A 22598-nucleotide genomic window follows, 5' to 3' on the forward strand; every position below is an offset into this window, starting at 1 on the left:
CCGAATGGTTCCACCTAATTAAATAAATTTTTAGCATACTATTATATTTTAAATATACGTAATAATTGTAAAATCTAATATAAAATTTACCTCGTTATGAGTGAGAATATATATGGGTGGTCACTCGAGGACGTAAAAATGGAAAGTGAAACCGTGCCCATGACTGCAGTAGTGACAGACAACCTCCGATTTTCGCTTTACTTGGTCGCGTCGCCTCGCACATCTCCTGGTACAATGTGGCCAAAACGGCAGACCCCCAACTCAATTCACCAGCTGCTCTAAAATCAACGAGTTTCAGCAGCCATCTTAGATGTACAAGGTTCCGTGACAAGTTCGGCATCAGATAACCTCCAATATCTGAAGAATGCATGCCCGAGCATATCAGATTCTTTTTAATTCGGTAGAATCATCATCCGGATTCAGAAATGTGTCTCGTAACCAGCCCATCTTGATTCGACCTCCGTTAATATTCTCCGGAATAGTGCCTAAAAGCTCGTAGCATACCGCTCCCTAATCACCAGATTGAACAGACTCGGTGACTGCGTACCCGTCCACCGACAATCCCAATTGCAAATTGACATCTTCCAAAGTGATAGTACACTCTCCACATAGAAGATGGAATGTGTGCGTCTCGGGTCTCCACCTCTCAATCAACGCACTGATGAGTTTCGGGTCCAACTTGCATCCCTGACCTACCATCGCCACGTGCCAAAAACTCGCTTCCCGCAAGTAGTTCTCTACCAACGGTGATGGAGGACCATGCATGTTGCGGATATAACATTACAATATCCGATCTACAGACTTTTATAACAAATAATAAAATAATAATTATTTAAAATTGCATAAATAAAAAATATCTTAAATAATATTTAAAATTAAAATTTAACACTTACCATTTTCATTTGCTCGATGGATATGTGCTTGTCATCAAGATGAATTAATTCCCCGGCCATTGCTAACACGATCAAATTTTTACGATCTAAAAAAAATTCAAAAAAATAAAATTCAAAACTTTTTTAAAAATAATTAAAAATTAAAGCTTTTTTAAAAATAATTTGAGAGGAATTTGAGAAGAATTTGAGAAGAATTTGAGAGAATATTAGAGAGAATTTGGGAGAATTTGAGAGAAAGGATTAAGTTGTAAAAAATTGAAAAGGGGGTTTTTATAGTTTTTTTTACCGTTGGGGGGGTTACCAACGGTCAAACAAGTAGCCATTGCTACTATTCACGCGCGGGCAAAACGCGTCCACATCAGCGCGCTTTGCTGACGTGGCAAGAAAATGCGTCCTTGAGGGCGCGTTTTGTGTCCACGTAGACAAAACGCTCCCCCAAGGACGCGTTTTCTAGTCACGTCAGAATAAGCGCGCTGACGTGGACGCGCTTTCGGGGAATTGGGTCATTCTGGTAAATATTTATTTATCAGGCCCATTTCAGTAAATTTTTTTAAAAAATAGCTTTTAATGGTATTTTGCCCAAACTTTAACGTATTTCTCATTCAGGTTCTTACACTTATTTTTTTGGTAATTTTTGTTACCATAGTTGGTCTAAAAAAATTTTGGAGCCAATCGTTATCTGCCATGTGGCATTTGAGATTTTTAAAAAATATAATAAAGAAATTATCTTTTAACACAATTATTTAAAACATTTCAATGTTTAGTCATTGAAATATTTCATAGTAGAACCTAGAGCAACCATGTTGATCACTCAAATATTTCATATATCTCCCCTGTAGCATTGTGTTCGTTCATGTATATTTCATATAACAAATTGTTAATTTATCACAAATATTTCGATACATATACAAGGCACTAAGCAATGCTAAACCCAAACAACATACATACATATCTTTAAATTACCAAGACAAGTTAATGATTCGAAGATTTTGACTTTTTTCTTAAATGATATATATCGATTTTAGAAAATGAAACAGTTAAATTTTTTTTATTTCTGCATTTTTTTAATACAGGATCGATTTGAGAGTTTAAGATTCTCAAATCAATTTTAAAATTTCAATAAATAAAATCGATTCAGAAGAACACAAAATAAATCAACAACAATCGAAAATCGATTGAATGGGTTTAGGGATTGAATTGAAGAACACAAAATCAATGGGTTCTTTTGACTGAAAGGGTTTTTTTTTTCTTTTTTTGGTTTTGGCTGTTGAATTGAATCAACCAAGGATTTGGGTGGGTAATTTTTTTGAGATTCGGTAAATTAATTCTACTAATAATTTTTTTTTCATTTCTATGTTTTCATTTTATATAATCAAAATTTTATTACAATAATAAAAAAACCCTCATACCGACGACGCGGTCATTCTTCATCTTGATGACCAAACGCCTCGTCACGATGTGGCACGTGCTCTTCAATTTCTCACTTAAACTAAACCTGAATTTTGAAGTTTTAAATTGACTTAATTTTTATTGTGATCGGAAGGATCTATTGCCCAATGTGTACGAACAATTAATGTCACAATAATATAGAAATAAAAGTATATCACAACTTGGTCCTTGATCACACAAAAGAAGTTGATTTTCATCACATTAATCAAACTAGAAATATGTCATTTTTGCCGGTATTTATTTCCATTTTGATTGAATGATAGAGACTCATACTTTTCATCTCTCACGAGGTGAATGTATGATAACGATAAAATATGTAATGTTATTGATATGCTTTCAATCAATAATCTACCAATAATAAGAACTTCTACATTCACTTTTTGAATATTACTCGTTAATGTGTTCAATATGTTTACTAACACTAAGGTTGATTACATGGGTTTACAGGTTAAATGGTTGATGAGGCATTTAAAGAGCTCCTATAAGATGTATCTCCTATTTAAATTCTTCAAAAATGCTAGATCTTACATCCTCTAAATGATCAGAGGTGTGTTGATGCCAAAAATGTTCAACAATAAAAATTCATGTAATGTATGCCTCGTTGTTAGTTGATTTCTGAATGATCACAAGATACAATTAGGGGTATGTTGTTTTGGCATGCTTATGTAGAGTGTATGTATAGCGTGCAAATAGGAGAACATGGAGATAAATGGTTGCCTTATAAGTTTGGGTAAACTACATTAGTAGTCACCCAACTATGATTTTTTTTCCTTTTTTGGTCACCTAACTATGAAAAGTTATAAAATGGTCACTCAACTATTAATAATTTTCTTTTTTGGCCACCTTACTATCTTGGATTTTTGGGTGTTTTCATTTTTACGTTAGCCAGCTAGTGACCAAACAAGACAAAATTGAATAGTTGGGTGACTATTTTGTAACTTTTCATAGTTGGATGACCAAAAAAGAAATTTACTAATAGTTGAGTGACCATTTTATAACTTTTCATGGTTGACTGACAAAAAAAAACCCATAGTTGAATGACCTCTACCGTAATTTATCCTATGATTTTATTATCATAAGCATGTTGTTGAACACATTTTTCTCTTATTAAAAGGTAAAATTATAAGCATACATTATAAAACGTATTAGAGTATAAATCATTTATATTTTTACTAATATTTAATACTTTAGCAGTTGGACTGGTAATTGTGACTATACAATTTATTAGAAGGATAATATTACATGGTTGCAATCACAAATTAATCTTCAATGTAACAATCTATTTTCAGTGGTATTGAAAACGGTGGTTTTGGAACTTCGTATTCTAATAATCAAGTCAGTAAATATTATTTATAATATTTACGAGTCTAGTACAATATTATATTGATTTTTTATCCGATAATTTCAATGAACAGTTAGTAATTAAGGTACAAGGACTAAATCGTAAAAGTTAATTGTTATGGAATTTTATTTGGTTAAAGGACCAAATAAAATATTAGACCTATTATTTTATATAGATAACTATGATTATTGATAATTAAACAAAGCTTAATTAGTTTAATCTTTAATTAATTAGTGTTAATTATGGTATATAAGTTAAAATAAAAAGAAAAGATGATATTATCATCATATTTTCATCTTTTCCTCTCCTCTTTGACCGTCCATAGCTAAGGAAAGTTAGGGTTTGAGTTTTCAAGGTTTGTTCTTCAAATTGGTAAGTGATTTTCAACCTGTTTCTTATAATTTTTATATTTTTAAGATCGTGATAACTCAATTCAGCTAACTCGCACTTTATTGCTCAAAATTTTTTAAGATTTTAAAACTTTCCATTGATGAATCTTAAAGCTTTCAATACTAAATTGTTAGATTTGAAGCTTAGATATGAAAAAGGACTAATTTGTAAATTAAAAATTGATTAGTTTTGAGTTTAGGGACTAAAATGTAATTATTTAGAAATTGTCATGGAATTTCTATAATTATGAATTCTAGAGAGTTATAAATGGATGAAATAGCAAAATGGATTGAAAAACAAAGCTTAAATGTGAAAGATATGATAGTTTCGGTTTTAGGGACTAAATTGAATAAAATGTGAAACTTTAGAGAAGTTGTGAAAGATGAAATTAAGTTTTCATATGCATAGAAATAGATTTTTTAAGATAATTGGAACTAAAATTTTGGAATGAATTGTTATATAGATCTAGAATTAAATCAACCGAAGATAAATGTGGAAAAGGAAAAATTTCGGAGTAGTCCTTGGAGTCGTACTTGTTGCTTTTTTGTTTAAATAAGTTTTATGTGATTTCCCTTGTTAATACATGTTATTATTGTGTTAATTATTACTTGTGAGTTAAGTTGTTTTAAAATGACAATTGTTCGTATTGAAAGGACTAAATTGCAAAGTGCAGTATATGTGCCTTGAGTGAATAATTAAATGATATGGAATGAATATGGATTTTTATAATGATGAAAACGTTACGAGGATTCATTTAAGGCCTGTGTGAACTTAGTAAACGATTAAGATACGAATGACATGCCATTAGGGTCTAAACGTTAACAAGTACCAGTACCAATGGTTGAGATCCTGCATGTGTTGCGGATTCTGCACAGCTCGTGCGAGCAGCATCATGTAAATTTCAAAGTTCTAATTCACAACTCATATGAGCAATATATTTCACAGCTCGTGTGAGCAATTTAAGTTATGTGTATCCGAGGCTACTTTACTATAGTTCTTCGAGTGAAAACAGTAACTAAATGAAATTGAATCGAATGGCAAGATCAAAGGTGAAACCAATGGTTATATGTATGAAATGCTAAGGTTATATAAATTTTTTTAAATTTAATTTAGTAAAGGTAGAATTGCACTTTGCCTCCTAAAAATGATAAAAATGTGATTTAATCCTTTGAAAATTATAAAGATATAGGCTATTAAAATGATGAAATTGCATTTTTACTATTGTAAAAATTACAATTTAATTTTAGCCCCCCTTAAAAAAAATTTTTGACTTCACCCCTGCTTATGTTATGTGATTTCATTTACTTATAATATTTAATGTCAAGGTAAGTTAAATCGATTTCTGTACGAACTTACTAAGCATCCAAAAATCCTTACCATTGTTCTTCTTTTCTTTTTGTTGTAGATCGTTGGTTGTCGAACACATTGAGTGGATCATGTCAAAGCTCACACTATCCACTATTTGATTCGGTAGAGTTTTGGTCATTTTGGCTCGGTTAGATGTGGCATGTACTTTGGTGGTTGTATAGGTCCAACATGAATGGCTATATGTCTTGTACATAGGTGTAGTTGTGGATATGTTAGTTTTAAGACTTGTCACTTTAGTCTTTATATGACTTTTGGTACTAATATGGTTGTAATGGTTATGAATGTGTATGTAGTTATTTTGGTATGCCTTAATTGTTTAAATGAATGGCAACTTTGAATGTGGATTCTATGTTGCTTCTAAGTGCATTTTGAAAATGATTTGTGATGTAGAAATGGTATGATGGTTAGGTATGACATTGTTGTAGCATTTATGTCAAACTTGGCATGTTGTTTGGTTTTAGAAATGTGGCTACTTGTATGTGTTTGGAATTGGTGTTTGATGGCATATAGTTAGTTATAATTAAGTTTTGGTAAGTGTTGATTTAACCATTTTGAATTGAGTAAGTTGTGGTGCCTTGAAGGGCATATTAGTTTAATGTTTAGAGAAGGATATGTGTTAGCATGGTTTTGAAGTCTTTTGAATAGGTCATATGTGGTTAAATGTTTATTTGGGATTGCTAATTATGGTTAGTTTTGAAAACAAACTTCAAGTGACCTATTTTTGTACCACACGACCATGTGTCACACACGGACTAGTGACACGATCGTGTGTCCATTGGTAAATATGAAGCATTAGAATCACACAACTCCCGATTGTCACATGGGCTGGTTACACACCTGTATGAGTATTGTAGATTTGGTTATTTAGTTTTTCACACGGTCTCAGTTAGTTACACAACCCAACCACACGATCGTGTGACATTTGATGATTTTTTACAAGTTGACCCACATGGCCACAATGAGTTACACATCCTAGACACACGGCCGTGTGACTTCAGTTTTACACACTTACAGCTTGTTACACAACTTGGGTACATGGTCGTATGACCCCTGTTTTGTAAAAGTGTCATTATTTTTTGAAAATGTTGTATTTTGATCCTTGTTCATTCCCGAGTCTATCTTAGAGCTCACTTAAGCTCATTTGAGACACGTAAAAAGGTTTAAATAGTGTTGAATGCTTAATATGATTGAAGTTAATATAATTTGACTATTAATTATTTGTAATTGTTTTATTTTGTACAGTAGCATTCTGTAATTTGATCCCAACATCAGGGACAAGCGAGGGGTGTAACATTTAAGCATATGAAAAGGTAATTTGTTTAAAACTTGTGGCTAGCATCTACCCCTTTAATGGGCCCACCAAATGCGAAAGATTAGTTACTGGGCTTGCTCCAATAGATACCTTGGGAAACTAAAAAAGAAAAGGTAATTTGTTTGTTTATTCATATTTACTTTATATAATTATAAAACATGTTCTATATATATTTTATAATGTACCAAATATTTTTGAGTCATTTACAAGTTTTTTAAAGTGTTAAAAATGTTTTTAAAACAATTTAGAGGCTACATATCAATACTAGGTGTAACACCCTTAAAATCAATATATTATAAAAGTGGTATTAAATTGAAATAGTCTATAATTGATTTACTGGTAAAATGAAAAGAAGATATAAAGATGATAAAAGAAAAGGGGTAAGTGATGCCAAAGAAAATTTCGAATTAAGAAGAATGTTGATCTAAGGAAAGGATTATATTGTAATAATGTCAAAAGTTTTGAGACACGAGTACAGTTATTCAAAATTTAAGGGATTAAAGTGTAAATATGAGAAAAGTTAAAGGATCAAAAGTAAATAGCCCAATTTTTTAATATATGAAATTGCGATGTAGGGACCAAATTGAATAAGTGAAAGAAATACGAGAGACTAAATTGTAATTTTATCAAAAGTGATTAGTGACTCAAGAATTAAATTTTGAAGAAATGTAAAGGGTAAAATGGTTATTACTCAAATTAGATATTTATATGGTATAATTATTAAGGATGAAAGGTGTTCAATTGTGGTTGGTTGATTATTTTATTATTTTGTAAGATATTTTAATATTTTAATTAAATAATTAAATGAGATATTTTTGAAGAAAAGTGTAGAAAATCCCCTCATCTTCCATGCATGTCGCGTTGGTTATAAATAGATGAAGAGGGGTTTTCATTTCTTTACAATTTGATCATTTACCATGAAGTCTCACTTTTTCTCTCAAATTCCTTGAAAATTTCCATAGCCACCCAAAAGGAGAAGTGAAGTAGAGACAATAGAGAGTTAGAATATCATTTTGGAAAAAGCGAGGAAATTAAAGAGATAGGGTAAGTATTTCAAGAATTTTACTTTATTTAATTTTAATCAAGTATAGAGTATGCTAAAATAGTTGAATTAATTGTGAATGTGCAAATATTGTGTATGAAAATTAAATTGGTATATTGAAGTAGTAGAAAAATGGACTAAATTGTAAAGTAAACAAAATAGGTTATGTGAAACTGAATGTTGAAAAGAGAATAAAAATGAAGTGTGATGAAATTGTGATGACATAAAAAGTGAATGTGTGGGAAAATTTCAAGTTACATTAAATTTTTTATAATAGGGATTAAATTGTAAAGTGTGCAAAAATTTATGTGTGAAATAAAGTTTTGTGTTACGAAGTTTAAATGAAATGTTGAGTGTTAGTGAATTATTTACAAAGTGATGTTAAAGTGAACTTATAGTAAATAATGAATTTTCATGATCTTAGGGATTAAATTGTAAACTTGTGAAATTTATAATTGAAATAAGAGAAGTTATGATAAAACTATATGTTGATGATAAGTGACTTTTAAGGATTAAATTGGACAATAATTAAAAGTATAATGATTATGTATGTCTAAATGAAAGTTAATACAAAAACCATGAAAGTAAAAATTAGCATTAAAACAATTATGGATAGCAACAGTGGTTTAACTTTGAAAATTCACCAAAAATTTTAGAAATCGAGTTATAGGTTGAATAAAATATTAAATTAAATATTACCAAATCTAGTTTTTCATAGAAGAAAATTTGTAAGCAATGAAATTGTAGATTAATAGATATAATAAATTTTGTGAGACAATACCAGAATGATTTCAGGTTCCCTTGTTATAATTTTGAAAAATCATTATAAATTGTAAAAAAATATTTAGTACATGAATAAAATATTAATGAATATATTTTCAAGGAAAACAAACGGAAACATAATATGAGACTTGTACTGAAAGATATTTAATTTTTAGTAAATAATGGATAGAGGTACTGAAAGATATTTAATTTTTAGTAAATAAGGGATAGAGCTGCCTAGCAGTAGAACAGGGGAAGATTTAAAGAAAAAACTGTATTAATTGAATTAAGAAGAAATTATGAAATTTTTATGGTATAAATCTCATTGAATTTAGTTTCAAACACAACAAGTAGATTTTAATTTCAAATTCTATAGACCAAGAAATAAATAAATTAGTGACTGTCACTCAAATGGACAGCCTTGATAAGAGTATGTGTGTAGCTACAAAAACCTTAATTAATGTTTCATATATATATATATACACACATTTTCATATATATATATACACACATATAAACATTAAGGAAGTGGAATGGAGAGGAGGAGGAGGAGGAAAAAATGATAGAAAAGTGATTTTGCTAAAAAGTTGTTGCAAATAATGGATTTGCTAGTACATAAGAGAAGTTCAAATATATTTTTAAGGTGCTAAGTGAGTGATGGTTATAAAATGAACTAAGGTAGTCCTAATGGATAGATTGATTGGTATATGTTGGCAATAGTTATGGTATGTAGAAAGAGTAAACTTTATTTGTAAGTGTAAGTCCTCTAACGGCCATATTTTGTAAAATTTCGATAATTGTGTTCATTTTTAATAGTTTTACTATTTTTGATTGAATATCGTGTTTTATTACGAGGATTTGAGATTATAAATGGGTAAATGTGAATGATATCTGAAATGAATTGAATTGATTGAATTTTGAGCTTTGAAGGACTTAGATATTAAAAACTTGAAATATGGTAAAACATGTGAAATAGTATTCTCGTTGTGACGATGGAGGAACCATGTTGCGACGACATAAGTCAGTGTGTGACGTCATGACGAGACGTCGTGATGAGGAACCCCCTGGTGTCACCCCGAAATTTTGAGAACATTTTACATTGGCCCCTATTCCATTTTATACTATTTTAAAGGTTGCAATAAACCCATATAAGACTTGAAAATGATATTAAGGCATATCAAAAGTTTAAATTCATCAAATTGATTAAATAAGTATTCAGAACCAATTAAATTTGACTGTCGTTGCTTCGGCAACAAATGTAGCATCCCGATATCTTGACCCGACGATCGAGTCAGTATAAGGATGGATATTGATAGGGGTGTTACACTAGGGGTTTGATATCCATACATTGGAAGTCAGCCGCAGAACAAACTAAAGAGGCATGAATCAACACTTGTTCTTGAGTAATCAATACATACCTTAGCAATTTGAAGAATACAAATTCAAACTTTAAAGATAACGTTGTTAGAAGGTCAAACATAGATATTATTAAAAATATAAAACAAAGATAATAATATATAAGCCCTTCTCATCATGTCACCAATTAAATTTGTCAACTTTCAAATCAAACCTTTTTTTTTTTGAAAGAGAATTACAAATTAAATCGACTTGAGAGGTCCTATTATAAGGACCTAGTCAAATTAAATCTTCTATTATTAAATGGATTGATTTAATTTTACTATTAAAAAGAATCAAATAAGATCAAATTGGAATGAAATTAACATTTACAATTTAAAAAACATAAATTATCATTTAATAAAGTTAATATTTTTAAAGTTTTTATCGCTTTGTAAATAAAATCTTTGTTTGGATTTAAACTGCAATTAAAAAAATAATCAAGACATTTTGTATACAATAAATGTAAACTTGTGATAATTTACACTTATTTGATTCTTTTTAATAATATAAAGACTAATTTAATCAAACTCCTATAATACAAAGACTCTTAGATACTTTAACCAATCTAAAATTCACACATAACAATAGTATATGATAAAATTCGAGAACCTACACATTTAATTGTGCATAATAATCTCAAACCTAAAAACTCAAAACCAAAGCATCCGTCTCTGCCAGCTTTGCCAAAGTCTCATTCCTAATAATAATAATAATAATAATAACAAACCAAAAGTAAATCAAATTGCAAATCAAGCCCTAAAGTTAGAATGTTAATAATTAAATCAGAAATGAAGGGGCAACAATCTGATTCAAGATCCAACCAATTGCTCTAATTTGAGAGTAAATGAATGGGGCTTAATGAAATCCCAAGACAGAACAAAATTAACAGTTTCCTGAATGACAACAATGGTGAAATCCTAACCCTAGCCTACCATTCAATAACAGGTTCATTACAATGTTAAAATTACAGTTTTCCCTTCCTTCTAAATTTATCATCTACCTTTCTTCCCACAGTGCCCAGTTTTCCGTTTATGACGACTGAAATCCGACACAAAACGAAATGTCTGGCCACAGCCTTCCTCACCGCATACGTAAGGACGAGCACCTGTGTGAACCCTGATATGTTCGGTTCGAGCCCATGCCCACTTGAATGTCATCTTACAGCCCTTCCATGGGCATTTAAGAGGTCGGTCATCTAAATGAACTCGACGATGCTGAACCAGATATTTGTGGGAGAAGAACTTCTTCCCGCACCCTTTGACTGGACAAATGTTCCTTTTGTGTAGGATTAGAGCTTGTTTCGAGCCGAAACTCATCGAACAGCCTTCCATGTCACACTGATATTCCACTTCTTCGTCTCTTACTTTTGCAGAGTTTTGACCAGATAAGGTTTTCGAATTCAAAGCATTCTTCACTTTCTTCTTACCGGCTTGCTTCTTCTCTTTTGGTTTTGTTTCCGGCTGTTTCAGTGGCTTTCGGGTTCTTTTCCTTAGGCGTGTGCTCGGTCCACCTTCTATCTCATCTTCATCAGATGATGAACTGCAGTGTCTGGCAGTTTGCTTAGTTTTGGTGTTCTGATTCTGAGGAGTCTCTTGTTTCACATGCTGAGAGATAACCTGTTCCGTTGACCGACGTTTCACTTGTTTTACATTCTGAGCGGTTTCTCGCTTCATTTGACATAGTGTCGGGCCTTTCTTTTTTCGGTTTCTAAGGCTCCTATTTGATTGATGAGAACCATCCAACGAATCATCTGAAATTGCATCTTCCCTCTCAAGAATTTCAGGTTGCTTACTTCTCGGAATCCTCCGAGGCTGCCGAAGAGAACTGTTGTCATCTGGAGAATCAGAAGAAACTGCATCTTCCGTCTCAATAAACTCGGTTAGCTGACTTCTATGAACCCTCCTCCTTTCAGTAAACTTGGCCGCTTTGCTGCTAAGAATCCTCCGATGCTGCTGTTGAGAATTATCCTCTACTGAATCATCTGAAAAGGCATCATATCTTTCCATGCACTTCATTTGCTTACCTCTAGGAATCCTCCTAATCTGATACTGAGAATCATCGTCTGATGCATAATCTGACATTGCATCATCTCTCTCGAAAACCTTTGTTTGTTTGCCTTTACGCATTCTTCTATACTGCTTAAGGGAATCATCCGAGACAGCTGTGTTCCTCTTGGATGACTTGATTTGCTTGCCTCTTGGAATCCTCCGATGCAGCTTATGTGAAATTTCCTCTTGTTCATCATCAGATACACCATTTTCTCCATCCAAAAATTTGGCCTGCAAGCTTCTAGGAGTTCTCCTATACTGCTTAAGAGAACTTTCATTGAGTAAATCACCAGAAATTTCATCATCTTCTTCGATATATTTGTGATGCCTGCCTCTGAGATTGCTCCGTTGCTGCTGATGGGTAAAATCTTCTTCTGCATCCTCTGATTCTGCATTCTCTCTTTCAATAAATTTAGCCCTTCTATTTCTTGAGAGATTCCAGTGACGCAGAAGAGAATCATCCTCGAGCAAATCACATGAAACTGCCTCTTCTTTCTCGACCAGTCTAGGTTTCTTGCCTCTGAAAACTATCTGTTGCTGCCTAAGAGAACTACCATCCAATGAATCATCCGAAACTGCACCCTCTGACTCAACACGTTTCACTTTCTTGTTCAGTGTGATCTCTGCCCTCGATTTTCTCTTTCTATTAACCACCTTCATTGTTTCAGCTTTCGGAACATTTTCCGGTTTCCTCTCAACATTTTCATCCGAAATTGCCTGGGCATGGAAGCTTCTTTCTTGCTCTTGTTCCTCAGAATCCCTTTGTGCTAAAAAGGGATGGACCTGATTTGACATCCAAACTTTACCACACCATTTTCCCACCACTACTTTTCTCGGCTTGCCTGACCTCCTCCCGTACACATTCAACTTTTTCGGTGAGCTATCAGAAGAATTTCGACCAAATGCACTGTATATAATCCAATTGTATGGCATCTGTTTACTGTACAACGTAGAACGGCTGAGATTGGCACTATAAAATAGGTTTATACCAAGCTTTACTGCCCAGTCCCCATTCCCAGGTATAGCATCCTCACTATCAAGAGCTGACTGGATCCGTTCTTTGTCATCCTTAGTAGCATCCCCAAATAAGATGTCATTCCAAGGATAATCAATTCCAAGTTCTTCAGCTACCAACTTTGCTTCTGCTTCTATTTTTGGATACTCTGCATTGTTTCATAGATAATATAGTTGTTAAAGATGGAAAAGAAAAGAACCTAAAACAGTTAATGTTTATTCATTTTCCCAGGCCAGAATGTACCTGGATGACAAAGGAGAAATACTTGCACTCCTCCGATTTGGCGAAGTTGCTGTTCTACTTCTACAGCATGCTCAAGACAGAAGACATGCATTCGAGAAGAATCTTCGTCCATCCTTTGAACAAATGGAATATCCACATTCTCCATTGGTAAGACAGCCATGCTAAACCTCATTTTCTCTATGCCATGAGCAGCTCGAGAGTAATTCGGATTAACATGAGATGATGTCATTGGATCTCTAAACTTATCCTCCAAACCATTGGATCTTCTTGAAATAAGATTATCAGTTTTAAACTCAAGATCAGGGTCAAATGTTTCAGGGCTTCCATTCTTGATGTCAAATGGAGATTCCTCCTCAGAATCGAGCCTTGATAATGAAGGATTACGACTTGTGTTCACATCACTAGGAGAAAAACCGGAATCATTATACTGAATTTTCCTTTCTGGTGAAACATTTGTGGGATTTGTCTCATCATGAAAGATGGTAGCATTTGGTTCAGGAAGATCTTCTTCAGAATCAGATGAATTTCCATATGTTGAAGCCAATAGACCGAGAGCAGAACTCTCTCCCCGTTTTTCAGTATCTTCCAGCACCTGGTTGCTCTGATCTCCCATCCGAAACTTGGAGTCAACAGGCTGAACAGAGACATCATATAAAGAATTTGGAGCACTTTTATTCATTCTCCCTGTAGTAGAAAGACAAAAAGAAGGGCTAATGATGTTTCCAGAACAAATAAAATATTAATTCCAGAAGCTCAGATAAGAATCCTCATCTTTAGATAAGCATATGATCGATCAAGATATCATATAGTATACATAGTTTAACTCAAACATGAAAGCTATCACATTCTATTCAGATGTAAGTATATGAGCAACTGTTCATTACACTGGCCCCAAACAAAAGCCAATTGCCATGAGAGTAACATAAAACAGGAAGCATCAATTCGAATTAACATATTTGAGTTATCATCCCTATCACTCGTTGAATATGACATCTTGTACGAAGCCAATGGCCTTCAGCCAAATTCGAAGATAGTCTACTTACCAGACTGCTTATATGCATCATAAAGACAAAGCTATTGTTCATCAAGCACAAGTAAAACGTTAAACAAAACAATAAATATATATATGTAAAAATATATTTACTTCCACTAGCATGTAAATCACATGAAGGTCGGCTAATAAGAGAAAGTTTCCATATTTAACCTACTTGAACAAGGATTTTGCTCGGAAGTGATTGCATCCCCATGAGCAGCATTGAACCCATCATGGGTTACTCCAGAACCAACGGTCCAATCATTAAAAAATCTACAATCAGCTGACATGAGGTATCTAGCCGCTTGATCGGTTGGCTGAAGAACAGCAACACAAGCAAAGCACAATATTCCGCATGTGACGCATGAAAACAGCCTCTGATCGGGCAATGCATCACCTAGAATGGCACTGTCTCTTTCCCTGGTTGTGTTCGAAGTCTGTGATGGAAATCTACATGAATAATCATTTCCACTAAATGAAGAATCTCGGTTACCTTCATACATAGAAGCAAAATTTCCTTTCACTGAATAGAAACCTTTTATTCCCTTGATTTCTTCGTTCCCACCTATGACGGTCTCATCAGAACCTACGTCTTTTGATGATTTGATTATATCCTTGTATAAACTGAGTGACATCCTTGGGTTTATTCTTGATTGGCATCGTAAATCAGAACAAAGAGAAATGTCAGATGAACTTTTGGGAAGTAATACCACTGAAGATCCTTTTCCGAGAATATGAAGTAAGGTATTGTTCTGTATTAGATTCTGCACAAATAATTCTTTAACCAAGTTTTCTCCTTCGCTTTTTCTCTTATCCTTTAGTCGAGAACTCTTAGGTTTAGCACCGATGCTCATAGGTATCCTGCAAAGACAAACTTAACAAGAATAAGGAAAAGGTGCATAATATAAGTTATTGCTCTTCAATTTATTGTACTTCAAGCATCCTACAAGCAACTTTGGGTATAAATTTTGAACTTTCCAAGAGATATTCACAGATTTTTTTTCCCTTTACAATGTCCGGTCATTAACTTCATAACAACAACAAATAAAAACTAAAGGGATATGTTTCTTACTCTTCAGAATTCTAATGCCAAGTTACTCAGACTCGAGTGTATTGGATATGGGTATGGTTTGATTTTTCCAAGTTTCTCCATGTATTTGGAGGATGTCATGTCCCCATATCCATATATTGGACACGGATTCTTCAAGAAAAGTGAGTATGAGCAGCATAGTTAAATCTAATGTACCAACATTGACCACATATACGACATAATGGCATGACATTGTGACTGTCTACATATTGCTAGGAAAAACTAGCAAAAAGTCAAAGATACCCATCTCTGGCATTCGAGACCAAGTCAAAGCAACAAAGGAGCAGGAAAAAACATTGAAAAAGGGCAACAAATTCCGGTCACAACTAGTGGCAAGAAATGAGCAATTACTCGATTAAATTTCATATGCATATTCAAATGAGTTGCGCTAACATTCACAGTGAGAGCAGCAAACTACAAGAGTTCCAGCCATATTTGATAGAGAAGGAAGATACTGCTTTTACCAGACACATGAGTCATACCTTGAACATAATTCAAGTGCAAGATCGTAAAGTAACTGGAAATGAGAGACCATCGGAGGGTAATTGATTGAAGCTCTTCGAATAGCAGCATCTCTGGCCACTCTCAACCATTCCGGAGTTGCAATATTAGCCGCCTCGCCAAAGTTAAAACCTAATGGCAAAAAACATATGGATGAAATTAGCGCCCTCCTAAAATCATAACTAATAGAAATTGGAAGGAATCTCACCATGACTAAACCCTGAATGATAAGCTCTCGGGAAGGTGACAACAAATTCCCCAGCATTTTGCACTAACCTGATTTCAGAATACTGTTAATGTCAGAAAGTGATAGATAACCGTCCCTCACCATGACACTATGATAATAAATAGAAGTTTAAAGAATTTCAAAGAAACTTCTCAATATATCATCTTTGCTAAAAAAAGGAGAAATGGATGGGCCATAAGTTTAATTAAAAGAACAAAAAATAGTATTAAAATACTTATAGCACGAAATAAAAATGAAAAGCAAGACAAGAAATGTGCAATGTAAAAGATCATAAGTGGTAATTTAGGATTTTTATTGAAACTAAGATCACTCGAGAGTGCAAAATAATATGAGGTAAACTTACCTGCAGCATGGTATCCCGGCATGAAGAAATACTTCAGGAGACATCACTGTGGTCTTCTCACCGAGAGTAGAAAAGGTAACTAATACATGAAAAATCAGAGTAAAATTTGCTGAATTGAAATATTTGGAAAAAGATACAATATCAATACCATCACTTAAGTATGAGAGATCCAATTGCTTTTCTAGTTAAACCAGAACATCACAAAGAAATTTCATGGAATAAAATTAAATTGATCCAAAATGGCAATTCAAAAACCATTGATACACTAGAAAGTCAATTAGTACTATTCTAATCATACGCCACACTTCATCAAAGGGTATAAAAGGATAAGAATAACACGAAATACTTGCATAAGCACAATCTACATTAAATATAAGAAAAAAATTTCATGGATGATATTGATGAGTCCCAACGCTTAAATTAACAGAAATTGAAGAGTAAATGTTAACTCGTGGTTATACATAACATAACACAATGAAAATTATACCATAGAATGTAGATTCAATCTAACAAAAACAGTATACATGTGTAACAGCATAGCCTCACTAAACACAGCTAACCGATAACTAAAGCCCCTTAAAAGGCCCCATTGACACCATTCAGGAAGAAGTCAAACACGAGCACCTAGTCTATCAAGTTAATTCCTCCATCACTCAAACCAGTCAATCTCACCGATGTTATCCATATGGCTACTAGTTACATATGCAGAGTCAACACAGTATTTCACAAGCAAAGAAACAGAGGAAACACAATTAATAGTTTACTAAACTCACCAAGAGGCTTAACTCCCCTCCATTGACACATGGCGCTAACCGATAACTAACACCCCTTAAAAGGATCCATTGACACCGTGGAACAAGAAGTCAAATTCAAGCACCTAGTCTCTAAAGTCAATTCTTCCTTTGCTCAAACTAGTCAATCTCACCAATGTTATCCTACATGGGCTACAACTTAAATATGCAGAGTCAACACAAAGTATTTCACATATAGTTAGCAAAGAAACAAAGGAAACACGATTACTAGTTCACAGAACTCACCAAGATTGAACTCCCTCCAATTGACACACAATGCTAACTGATAACAAAAACCCCCTTAAAAGGCTCCTTTGACACTGTTCAACAATAAGTCAAATTTGAGCGTTCAGTCTATTGAGTTAATTCTTCCTTTTCTCAAACTAGTCAATCTCATCAAAGTATCCTATATAAGCAGCTACTGCCATATGCAAAGTCAACAGAAAGTATTTCCCATTCAGTTAGGGAAGAAACAGAGGAAACACAATTAACAGTTCACTAAACTCACCGAGATGATTGAACTCCCTGATCATTGACACACAACGCAAAGCCATAATAAAACCCTTAAAAAGCCCCATTGACACCGCTCAACATGAAGTCAAATTCGAGCACCTAGTCTCTAAGGTCAAATTCTTCCCTCACTCAAACTAGTCAATCTCACCAATGTCATCCTACATGGGCTACAACTTACATATGCAGAGTCAACACAAGGTATTTCACATATAGTTAGCAAAGAAACAAAAGAAAACTAGTTCACAAAACTCACCAAGAGGATTGAACTCCCCTCCAATTGACACACAATGCTAACAGATAACTAAAACCCTTAAAAACCTCCATTGAGACTGCTCAACAAGAAGTCAAATCTGAGCACCTAGTCTATTAAGTTAAGTCTTCCTTTGCTCAAACTAGTCAATCTCATCAACATATCCCAGATAAGCTACTACTTCCGTATGCATAGTCAACAGAAAGAATTTCCCATTTAGTTAGTGAAGAAACAGGGGAAACACAATTAACAGTTCACTGAACTCACCAAGATGATTGAACTCCCCTCCATTGATACAACACTAACGCATAATTAAAACCCCTTAAAAATCTCCATTGACACTTCTCAACAAGAAGTCAAATTGGAGCACATAGTCTACTAAGCTAATTCTTCCATTGCTCAAACTAGTCAATCACACCAAAATGCCAAATTATCCTACATGGACTACTTACACATGCAGAGTCAACACAGTATTTCACACACAACTAGCAGAGAAACAGAGGAAACACAATTAATAATTCACTAAACTCACCAAGAAGATTGAACTCCCCTCCATTGAAACAAAATGCTAACCGATAATTAAAACCCCTTAAAAGGTGCCATGGACACTGTTCAAGAACAAGTCAAATTCAAGCACCTAGTGGTCCTAGTCTACTAAGTTTTTCCTTTGCTCAAACTGTTCAATCACATCAATTGGCTAATCCTATATGGGTTACTACTTACATATACAGAGCCAACACCAAGTATTTCACACGCAGCTAGTGAAGAATCAGAGGAAACACGATTAATAATTCACTAAACTCGCCAAGAGGACTGAATTCCCCTCCATTGACACATAGTGCTAGCTGATAATTAAAACCTCTTATAGGCGCCATTGACACCATTCAAGAAGAAGTCAATTTCAAGCACCAGCTGGTCCTAGTCTATTAAGGTTTTGATTTGCTCAAACAAGTCGACCACACCAATGGGTTAATCTTAAATGAAGTATTACTCACACATGCAGAGTCCATACAAAATATTTCACATATAGCTAGCTAAGAAACAGAGGAAACACAACCAATAGTTCACTAAAACTCACCAAGAGGATTGAACTCTCCTCCATAGCCATCAAGCCTGACGACCTCCTCAAAAGCAACCGCAGCGTCCCTCGGCACACCATACCAAGTCTTCCCTGCACCCATATGCAAATAATTCAAGCTATGCAAGTCATGATCCTCAACATGCCAAGCGAACCAACTGAACAACATTGCAATGTACACCATAGGGGAAGTAACCCCCGGAATCTCCTCCTTCATGAACCTTAACAATGACCCTTTAGCCCTCGAAACAGCTCTCATATTCCAAGGTGTTTCTCCTACTGTAACCCCTTCCCCTGCTTCTCTCCCTCCTCCACTACTCTTCTTTGGGTTCAATGGCACAAAAGCTGAACCAGGCATGTCATTAGCATACTCAACCATGGCAGGTTTATCAACCGTTGCTTTCCAAAAAAGGGTTTCAACTTCTAAAGCTGAAAGGGTACCCTTCTTGCTGTATTTTTTCAAGTAATTCCTTTCGAAACTTTTGGCTTTAGCTTCGAATTCTTGGAAAGTATAGTACTCCCCACTTTGCCATACCGGTTTCTGAACAGGTCGGGGCTTTCTGGGGCAAAACCCGATCTGTTGTTGACGAGTAGTGAATGTGGGTGTTGGCTTCAAATCGGAGCTTGCATTAGCTTCAGCACGAACCAAAAGGGAACGATTGAGGTTCCCAATTGCTGTCTTTTTAGAAGCAGGTGGTACTGGCGGTATGATTTTGCAGATTCCATACTGGGAAGCCTCTTTTTCGATCTTGAAAATGTATGCAATTGGATCTTGAAACTCTGCTAAAGTAGGCCTGTACTCTGGAGCTAAAGGCATGGATTTCAGCCATGAAAACGCTTCTTGACTTTGCTCCAATGAATGGTGACTTGAACAAGCCATGAAAAAAAATTGTGGGTAAGGTTTGGATAATCATTGAAAAAAGTTCATATTGTAAAAAGAGCTCAAAAAAAAACAAAACAAAAAAAGTTTTGAAGATTCTTCTAAGCTCCCATTTTCTTTATTTTTATACTCTGAAAAATGGGTTTTCTTTGCTTTTCTTTTCCTCTGTTTTTTTTTTTCTCTGAAAAATATTAAAATGTTTATTTTATGATAACAGAGGAAGGGGCAGAGACAAACTAAGAGGGAATTGGATGGGTTTTATTCTGGGTTTGGAAGAAAGTTATGAAAATGACAGCCATTTTTATTTTATTTACTTTCCTACCACTGTCTCTTTTATTTTATTTTTTTATTCCGGCTAATTTAACAATAAATTTTTGGGGGCTGTGTGAGCTGATTAAACTTTCCAGATTATGTCAAAAGAAATATATTTTAGGCTTGTACGTCAAAAAAAAATTAAATTAAATCTTTTCTTTAAATTCCTATCTAATTAAATTTTTGTCATTAATTAAAATAATCAATTAAGTCCCTCCATTAATAGTTTCGCCACTTATTGGTAAAATTTATTAAAATAAATTGACATAATAATAATACATGATAACTTCTGGTTTAATATAATATTTTTTTCATAAAATTTGATTAAAAAATCTTAAAGAATTATTAAAAATCAGAAAATATCAAAAAAATTGCTAAAATAAATATAAACTTCTAAAAATATAAAATAATATAATAACATAGAGGTGGATTTAAGGGGCTGACCTGAAATGAAAATTTTATCATTTTTACCCTTTAAATTTTTAAAAATTTTAAACTAGTAAAAGCAAAATTGTATTTTGACCCTTAAAAATGATAAATTTTTTATTTAATTCTTTAAAAGTTGTAAAGATATAGACAATTTAATTTCGGTCCCTAAAATTTTTTCCTTGCTTTGCCCATGAATAATATAATAAATTTTAATAAATTATATTTTTTTATAAAATTAATAAAATATACTTAAAATATTAAAAATTTTATAAAAACGTAAAAAAATTCTATAAAAAATAAAAATATTAAAAAATCATAAAAAGACTAAATCAGTCAGTTGGACCAGTTAGACCGAAATTGACAAGAGTATCGGTTCGAAAAAAAAAGACATTAGATCGTTGACTTGAGAACTGGATGGTTGAATCGATTTTTTATTTTTTTAATATTTTATTTAATTGAACTAGACGTACTAGTCAAACTAGAAAATTGACGACTTGATCGGTGGTCTCTAAAAACCCAGGACAGAATATTCTGACATATGCTATAGTTGGATAATGAAATTTTGATTTGATAAAAATTATTAAAATAATAAATACTTCATTTGCCTAGTTCCAAGTCAACCAGTCAAATGACTTTCTTCAAACCGGTACCCTTACCGATTTCGAGCTAACCAATCCAACTGACTGATTTAATCCAATTCAAATTTTTATGATTTTTTTTATAATTTTATATCAGTTTTAATGTTTTTAATAATTTTTACAAGTTTTTATTATTTTGTAAGAATTCTAATATTTTTTTATAAAAATTTAAATATTTTAAATAAATTTTATTAATTTTATATTTTTTATAATTTATAATTTATTTGATTTTTATGTATTTTATAATGTTTATAAGTTTTTTATTTTTTTCTTATTCTTATAATGTTTTTAATGATTTTATGGGAAAATTTAGATTAAACCACAAACTACCATATGTCACCATCTGATTGGCTCATCAATTTGGTTAATGGTCAACATGGAAACCGTTAATAGAGTGGCTTAATTTATTATTTTAGTTAAGTGCAATGGCTTAATTGGGTGCAAATTTATTATAGTGGATTAATTGGTTTTTTTACATTTCCTTAATGGCTTTTTTTATATTAAACCCTTATATTAAGAATGTACTTATAAAAAAATTATTCGATAAATAAATTGGTGAGGGTTAATATATATGGAAATATCTGAACTTGACAACTTGTACCTACTTGATACCTGAACTTCTTTTTGGATCTAACTAGTACCTAAACTTGAAAACCATAAGTTAATTTGGTACATTTTTTAGATACCTGAGTAACATTATTAAAAAAAGCTAATATGGCGCTAACAACCAATAGCATGGTAACACGTGACAAAAATTTTAAGTAAAATTTAATTTTTTATTTTATTTGTCACATGTTAAAATGTGAGGCCACCATGTATCGCCATACTATTGGTTATCTATGTCACGTTACTGTATTTTAACGGTGTTAGTCATGTGCCTAAAAAAAGCACCAAGTTGGCTTACAATTTCCAAGTTTAAGTATCAATTAAGCCCAAACAAAAGTTTAGGTACCAAATAGGTACAAGTTGCCAAGTTCAGGTATCTCCGTGTATATTAACCCAGGTGTAGTGTTTTTTGGGATAAAAGTATTATGGAGGCTATTGTATTAAGTGACAAATTGTATTTTGTCATCTTTACTCAAAAAATGGGTATATTAGTTATTGTATATTAGATCAATAAAAATGAATAGAAATTTTAATAGAATAATCAGTTTACTCTTTGATATAACATATAGAGATTGATTTGTCCATTTTTTAGTAAAATGAACAAAATATAAATTGATTACTACTA

General features: G+C 33.0%; 1 protein-coding gene across 1 annotated transcript; it reads right to left on the reverse strand.

The window, feature by feature from the left end:
* Positions 1 to 10713: 10713 nt before the first annotated feature.
* LOC107953566 (lysine-specific demethylase REF6) lies at positions 10714 to 20222 on the reverse strand. The gene is made up of 7 exons (XM_041097279.1): positions 19109 to 20222; positions 16477 to 16555; positions 16095 to 16162; positions 15868 to 16018; positions 14471 to 15156; positions 13263 to 13946; positions 10714 to 13167 (listed from the first exon to the last, which is right to left on the reverse strand). Exons 1-7 carry the CDS (start codon positions 19986 to 19988, stop codon positions 10949 to 10951), a joined length of 4767 nt encoding a protein of 1588 aa, XP_040953213.1. The 5' UTR covers positions 19989 to 20222; the 3' UTR covers positions 10714 to 10948.
* Positions 20223 to 22598: the final 2376 nt, after the last annotated feature.

Source organism: Gossypium hirsutum, chromosome D07, assembly GCF_007990345.1.
Source record: "Gossypium hirsutum isolate 1008001.06 chromosome D07, Gossypium_hirsutum_v2.1, whole genome shotgun sequence".
Taxonomy (NCBI): Eukaryota; Viridiplantae; Streptophyta; class Magnoliopsida; order Malvales; family Malvaceae; genus Gossypium; species Gossypium hirsutum.

Coding starts and splice junctions, on each gene's coding strand:
- LOC107953566 (XM_041097279.1), bottom strand. CDS start 19,988: ATGGCTTGTTCAAGTCACCATTCATTGGAGCAAAGTCAAGAAGCGTTT. Junction 13,947..14,470: donor CGAGCAAAATCCTTGTTCAA/GTAGGTTAAATA, acceptor TTTCTACTACAG/GGAGAATGAATAAAAGTGCT. Junction 13,168..13,262: donor ATTTCTCCTTTGTCATCCAG/GTACATTCTGGC, acceptor GAAACAATGCAG/AGTATCCAAAAATAGAAGCA.